At 49.2% G+C, this 7,147-nt stretch overlaps 1 protein-coding gene across 1 annotated transcript in view; it reads right to left on the bottom strand.

The window, feature by feature from the left end:
* LOC102671662 (runt-related transcription factor 3-like) overlaps nucleotides 1-6,945 on the bottom strand; it is a 13,689-nt gene extending 6,744 nt beyond the window's left edge. Inside the window, exons 1-3 of the mRNA XM_006615062.2 lie at nucleotides 6,485-6,945; nucleotides 6,179-6,409; nucleotides 2,246-2,371 (exon numbers count right to left, since the gene is read on the bottom strand). Coding sequence (XP_006615125.1) covers nucleotides 2,246-2,371; nucleotides 6,179-6,409; nucleotides 6,485-6,794 — 667 coding nt within the window. The 5' untranslated portion in view covers nucleotides 6,795-6,945. The remainder of the gene's footprint in view (nucleotides 1-2,245; nucleotides 2,372-6,178; nucleotides 6,410-6,484) is intronic.
* Nucleotides 6,946-7,147: the final 202 nt, after the last annotated feature.

Here is a 7,147-nt window from a genome sequence, read left to right as displayed (position 1 = left end):
GCCCTGCATCCTCTTTCTGCGGCGGCCACCTTTGGCTATGGGACGAGGGTAGAATGTGTAATGAATTGCTTGTTTAATTAATTACGACCCTCGAAGCGGCGCTCCAGTTCGAACGAGCCATCGGGTCCCGCTCCTTCCTCCTCCTCCTAGGACCCCGCCTCTTTCGAATAGAATTCATAGGGCTGATTATTTATCGCTGGCCGAGTGAAAGAAGGGTCCAATGATTCATGCCTCGGAAGAATAGTTTGTTTTGTAAACAAAGTTTCGAGCGGAGGAAGGAATCTCCTCTCGTTCTCCTCCATGGTCGTTTCGTTTTCGTGTTGAAGAGTGACGTTGCCGATTTTTACTCGATTTTTCTTTAGATTGGATGGAAGTAGAACTCGTATCGAATGAGGCATTTGTTTGATTCGTGGGATCTTCAAATTCGTAGGATTATCATTAGCCGGGTGAAAGAAGAATCCAATGATTCGAGTTTGTTTGTAATCGATTCGAGAGAAGGGAAATGGCCACTTTTGGTTGATTCAATTTATGTCCATACTTGATTTCGAAGAAAGTCGAACAAGTCTCCGTATCCCTTCTTTCTCCTAGAATCTCTTCTTAATAGAACTATAGATTTAATTTCTTGCTAGTCGAAAGATGGATTTTATTTTTATGACGCTGTCCACACACATTCTTCCTCTTCTTGATCGTGCGAAAGAAGATGTTGTTGATCTCTTTCGTCGAAGAATTCGATTAGATTTAGGGGAGCAGTTGCCGCGGCGGAAGTGTTCGAAGCGTGGAAGCAGCGATCAATTAATTAGCCCGCTACTCGATTGAATTTAATTCGCGAAGTAGAACGAAAGTAGAAACAGGCGGGGAGTTGCGGGTGTCTGGGAACTCGTTTCACGGTGTCACGATTCCGGAGGATAGTAGGATGATAAAATTAGGGAGCGTGTCAAAGCCGAGGAAGCGTCGCTCGTTTAAAGAAACGCCGATCCGGCCACCCGCAACGCCCGTTAATCCTTTTATCTCGTGCCGCGCCCCCACCCCATCCCTCCGTTCCGCTGCAAATATTTTCTTTCGGGCCAGATGTAACGCGCCGCCCGTCCTCCAAAATAAAATCGATCCAAACCACGTCGCGTTACATCCCGGAAAACAATCTTCGATAAGCAGCCCCGCTTACAACCAGCCATACATTCAAACTATTTTTACGACGGAGATGAATCCTAATTTAGCGTTGCTTTGAAGTCAACAAGCTTATTCTTTAACGGAGAATCGCGTCGATCCTTATTCCGTCCGCATCAACGCTCGATAACTTTCTCCCCCAATCCCAACTTCCTTGAGATGGCTCAATCTCTCGTCTGGGCGGTAGATTAACAAACAGGATTGGGGGAGAGGGAGCGGTAAATTTCGATTCTCCGACGTAATACCGGCTCCGTTCGTTCGGAGAGGAACCCGTTGACACGCGTCGCCGCGAAATAACCGACGGCTAGGAGGGTGATCGTGCGTCTGAGGAAGGTGGTGGGCACACTCCTCTCTCTCTCTCTCTCTCTCTCTCTCTGTGCGCGTGTGTCTGAGGCGGGAAACTTGGGAGGCGTCGCACAATATCTCCGCGGCTAAACACCGCAGCCCTTTATCAATGTTATGGCGGCCGGCCGTGGTTATAAATAATGGCAATTGCGCGAAACTTAACCCGGCGAGAGAACCGCACGCCCGCCCCGGGGCCATTCCCCAACTTGCGGCCGAGGACGCCTCCCCGTCGCGAGTTACGTCCGCGATCTCCGCTCCTCCTCCGTTCTAACGTTCTTTTTTTCTAACGATCGCCATGAATCCTTTCAACAAGCGAGATACATTGCGAATAAATAAATATTGTAAAATGTGTCGCGAAATATCGAGGATCGTTCAGAAAGTAATGATGCGTAGAATTCAGAATTTCGTTTCTGAATGAATTGCGTTTCTGTTATTCGTGTTTTGGTTTTCTTTTTTTTTCTGTTTAAGTGAAAATCGAAAGTGGAAGATCGAAATCGGTTTGGGGATGGGAAGATGTTCGAACATCTTGGATTTGGATCTTATTATTTATTCGTATAATCTGTATGCGGGTATTCGATAAATCGAGGAGATGGTCGAAAAATAATCGAGATTCTCGCGCTTTTGAACGATTCTCGTATCTTTTAGGATTTGTATAAAATTGTCCCCGACCAACGGAGTTGAAAATTATGATTAACGAGATGTAATTTAAATAATAAATAATTTCAGCAATGCTTACAGTGATACTCACTGGTCTTGGATCGCGGTTCTCGCGGCCCGTCCACGGTTACTTTAATGGCCTTGGTGTACGTGGCGACTTGCGGCGGGGTCGTGGACACGGTAATCGTCAACGTGAAGCTCTTCCCTGGAAAAATAATTATTTTCGTATTTTTTTCCTTCCCTTTTCCTCATTTCAATCAATGATCGAAACGAAAGTTTTCGCGGCCGAAACGTGGCTGGCCGACCCGTGAAACTTGGCGGTAACCGAATTAACCGTCGGTAATGTATCGAGGGCGTCCTGGACGGCGAGACGGTCAGCCAGCCAACGCGACCGACCTGTAGGGGTGGTTGCGTCCGCTTGTGTCGAAAAGCCTATCAGAGGGCGTCGCTGCGAAAGAAAAAACAACGATCTTTCCTCGAAAGTTCCTCGAAAGTTTCTCGTGAAACTTTTCCACGAGTAATACAATTTTTCGAAAAAATTCAAAGCGGAAAACGTCGAAATCGAATGTTAATCTGTTGCCACGTGATGTACGCGACGTTAAAAGGCAAGGAGAAGGACGAGGAGGATGATTCAAAGGGGACACGTCTTGGAAATCACGCGAGTTTCGATGAAACGTTCGTTAAAGAGGGGACAATGTTGCGTTAAAAAAGAAGCGGTGGCACGCAGAACACGGTGGTCGCACACGCAGAGGTTCACCGCAATTCCACGTGCACCCTCTTTCGCTCTTTTTCTCTCTTCCTCTCTCTCTCTCCCTCGTCGAGCGATCGCCGATCGCGTGGCTTTTTCTCTCTCCAATCCCTTCCTAACGCTACACACGATTCTAAAACTGAATCACCGTTATACGACTCGTATCACGCTATCGCATCCAACTTCCCTTCAAGTATCGACGCTTCTTCGAAAAAGAGAGAGAAAGAGGGAAGAGAAAAGTAACGTTAAATTCCGTTAAATTATATAAACTCCATTCTTAGAATTAGACGAACTTTTGATTCGTCAAATTCTGCATTCCATGCATTTCTATTCTCTAACTATAATAATTCTCTAACTATAATATCAGTCTATCGAATAAATAAATGGATATTAAAATTAGGATATCATTTCACCTTCCAATAGACGAAACGAAAGGAAACGGACAATTTACCTAATTTCAGACATAAAAAATTTGCACGAGTTCGTGGAAATGTTTGACGGACGGTTTCAAAGGTTTGTTTCTTAGGCGGTAAGATTTAGCGCGAATGAGAAAAGAACGCGGGGAGAAAGATTATGGAGGGAATAATGGCGAGTGTCGAGCGTGGCCACACGGTGGTTCACCACGCGAGCTTCTCGTTTTCGAACGGGGGCGAGTCCCGTCAGTTTTGTTGCAAGTCACGGCATCCCTTCCTATGACCTAACCCTGGCAAACCTTTTCACCCGTTGCTCGAGTCGATGGTTCCGCACAGCCAGCTCGGCACACGTAGTTAGGTATCACCCTTGGTGCCAGTCGCCGTCGAACCGTTAAAGGTCACACCCCCGATAACGCCACCCTTTCTTTCCATCCGCCGGCGTTAAACCCATTCTCCAACGGCAATTTTTTTTTTTTCCTCCTCCTCCTCCTCCTCCCTTCGAAATTTCTTTCCATCTTTTAAATCTGCCCGTTTATTACCACCGCGTGTGTGGTACGTTATGGCTTGCTTGATTAAAATTTTCGCCCCTCCCTTCTTCGAAATCGAATATCCCTTTCCATCTCGAATATCTCTTCGACTAGGAGGAACGGCTCTGCTCCTCCGCAATTTGGGGAGGGAATTATTTAGAATTTCGAGAGAGCGCACGGTGAAATCGATTTTTAATTCGACGGAAACAATCGTTGTGGACAAATATTAAGGGGACGAAGCGGAACGATCTCGATAACGATCGCGTTAACGCGCGATTCTCAGGGAAAATGTGGATCCTGATACGTGTATCGTATATTCGTCGAGTTAACTAATTAATTTCAATTTTCGCAAAACGAGAATCGCGTTGTTTTATACAACGATAATATCGATTATGTCAGGACGAACGTCCGAATTTTCTCCAAAAATCATCGCCTCGAAATATTCCTCCTCGATCTCGTGCAATATCTTCTTCTTCCAATATCGCACGATATTATATTCGCAATTTTTCTCGCGGTTAAAAAAAGAAAGAAAGAAAGAAAGGTCTTCTTCTCCGTTCGAATTACGATTTTTGGGATAGAAATAGTCTCTTTTGGCTCGAAACCAGAAGCGCATGGCTCAAGAATATCGATGATAAGCTATGACCCTGTTCCCGCACGTTCATCCGTAATGCCGGCTCCAACGCGGCAAAGTCTGAATCGTTTCCAACCCCCTTCAAGCCTAAGCTCTGTAACGAGATAGATCATTTGGGCGCTTATAGTTTCAACCCTAGCAGCCAGATGGGATACCCTTCAACTTTGCACACGCGAACGAACCTCGTATCTCCAGTCTACGTCGACAACATCTTCACCCTTTCCACCCTCGAATATTCGTAAAATAAAATTTGTATCAACGAAACGACGACGCGGATCGCGATTCGCGAGTTCGATCTTGGAGAGGGATAATTTTTCCCAGAATTTTCCCTCCCACTCCCTCACGGGAATTCCAGGATAATACTCATGGAAGCAGAACGGAAGCCCCTCCAGATGAGGGGGCCACGTACAGAGGAATGAATCCTCGAGTTCGACAAACGGGCGGATCATTAGGGATTCGCGCATCGGTCGTCCCGGGGAATATTCAAGGAGGCGAAGGAACGAAGTCGCAGGAATCCAGGACGAGAGACGCTTCTCTTACATTCTTCATCCTAGCTTATGTTAATTCCTCGCTCGACGAAAACAATTGAGAGCTAATCCCAGACAAATGACTGACGCGTTTCCGTGAGCTCCGCGCGAGGGTCGTCGACGATTCGCTCGCCCCCCTCCTCGTTTCCCGGATAGAAAATTCGGGTATTCCATGGTTTCCAAACACCCTCTATCCCTCTATCCCCGATTCCTCCTTCGCAAACTATTCAGCTTTTCTCCTAGCGCCGACGATCTTCAACATTGTGTAATCGATTCGCCTCGGTCGGTTGATAATTCGACGTTGTTGGAAAAGAAAACAAAAAAAAAAAGAGAAAAAAAGAAAGTCCAATTCCATTCGACAACCGAATGGAACGATCCGTGGATAATTTTGACGAAGGGAGAGGGAGGGGGGACAAGGTAAGAGTAAGAAGTAGGTCGGAAGAGGGTTCTCGACCGATCGGCAGGCGACGCGAAACAACCCTGTAATAACGTTAATTAAAATCCCAAATGAAACCTCAATTAATATCCTGTCCCCCTCGTTTTCGTGGGGCGTCGCCTCCTTTTCACTCCCCCCCACCTCTCCTCGTGGAACGAGAGGCCGTTCTCGGGGGGAGGGAGGGGGAGAGACGACTCGGAAGAAGGAAAGTAAAGAGGAGGTTGCTCGGCGGCGGCGATGGTGGTGGTGCGGACAAATAAAACCCATTACCCACCCCAAGACATCGTCGCCTCCTCGAGTTTCGGCTGGCACACCAATCAACGCCTCGGCAACCCCTGCGAAACGTCCAATTTCGAGGTCGTGACGAGGCTTACTTAGAGGATTCTTTTCCCCGGCGAGGGAAAAACGGCGAGGGTCGGCGTCGTCGTCGTCGTCGTCTCCCGAGACGACGTGCCCGACCTACCCTTACTACGAGCCTCGATTCTTCTTCGAGGTTGCCTCTTTCCTCCCCTTTTCTTAACGCAGCTCGTCAAGGCGAAGGGCGAAGATCAACAAGCTCCCGTGTTCGATGAATGAACGAACGAACGAAGAGGAGGAAGAAGAAGGAAGGAATACAATCGGCAACTAATTTCACTAGTTTCCTCGTCGAGCGACGAGAAAGATCGTTCGACGAACTCGCGAAACGATGAAGATGATGGAAGCGAGTCGCCGTTTCTTAACGTCAACTCACCTCTCCCGCTTCTCCCGACGAACCTCAGATCGTTGAACTTGGCCACCTGGTTCTTCATCAGGGCGGTGGAGTTTCTCAACTCGGCGCAGCAATTCTCGTCGTTGCCCGCACGAAGGGTGGCCGGGGTACGGTCCCCGGCCTCGCCGAGGGCCACCACCTTGAACGCGACAGGGAGGGTCTTGTTCGACCTCCAATGGGCTGGTAGGACGGTGCACGCCAGGTGCGGGGAGCCTTAGGGGTCGAAATCGAGGCGGTGCGTTACGTCCATACGTCGTGTCCCCCGCCGCTCTTTCGCTCTTTCCCTACCTGTTCGCACGAGTTCTCCGGGGTGCTCGCTGACAGAGTCGCCGAGAGTCCTCGCGGCGAGGATGTCGCTGGTCATCTTGGTGGAGGCATCGGGCAAAGGAGAACCGCCCGACTCCGGCGAGGCGGCAACGCCGGGAGCCGAGGCTCCTGCCAACTGCACCCTGCCGCCGGTTCCGCCCCTCCCCCTGGCACCGCTCGCCGTTGTTCTACAGCTCGACTCGTTGCCGGACCCCCTCACCGAGCCAGCGCCGCTTCCGGATACCGTGCTTCTTCCGCCGCCGCCGCCGTTGCAACGGCCGAATATATCCATAGGCAGTCACAACGCCGGATGATACATCCTTCCATTCGGTTCACTGCTCCGACATCCCACCTATTCCCTCCTCCCGCGTTCCTCCGCCCGCCTTTTCCTGGGTCAGCCTTCCAGACTCCACATAACTGGGCCACTCGCTCGACTTCGATCCTTCTTCGACTCTTTCCTTCGATTCTCCAGAATCGAGCCAGGGAGGGGTAGGAAAAAAAAAATCACAGGGGTTATAGGTTTCGACGCGACACTGTCCCAACTCGATTTCTCCTTTCTCTTCTTTTTCTTCTTTCGTCGGGAGGACGAAGGGAGTCGTTGCCCCTCGCCCCTCGATGCAAACGCTATCGACGCGCGATCCAAGA

The sequence above is a fragment of the Apis dorsata genome, unplaced genomic scaffold (assembly GCF_000469605.1).
Source record: "Apis dorsata unplaced genomic scaffold, Apis dorsata 1.3 scaffold_209, whole genome shotgun sequence".
Lineage (NCBI taxonomy): Eukaryota > Metazoa > Arthropoda > Insecta > Hymenoptera > Apidae > Apis > Apis dorsata.
This window is presented reverse-complemented; position numbering and strand designations above follow the sequence as displayed.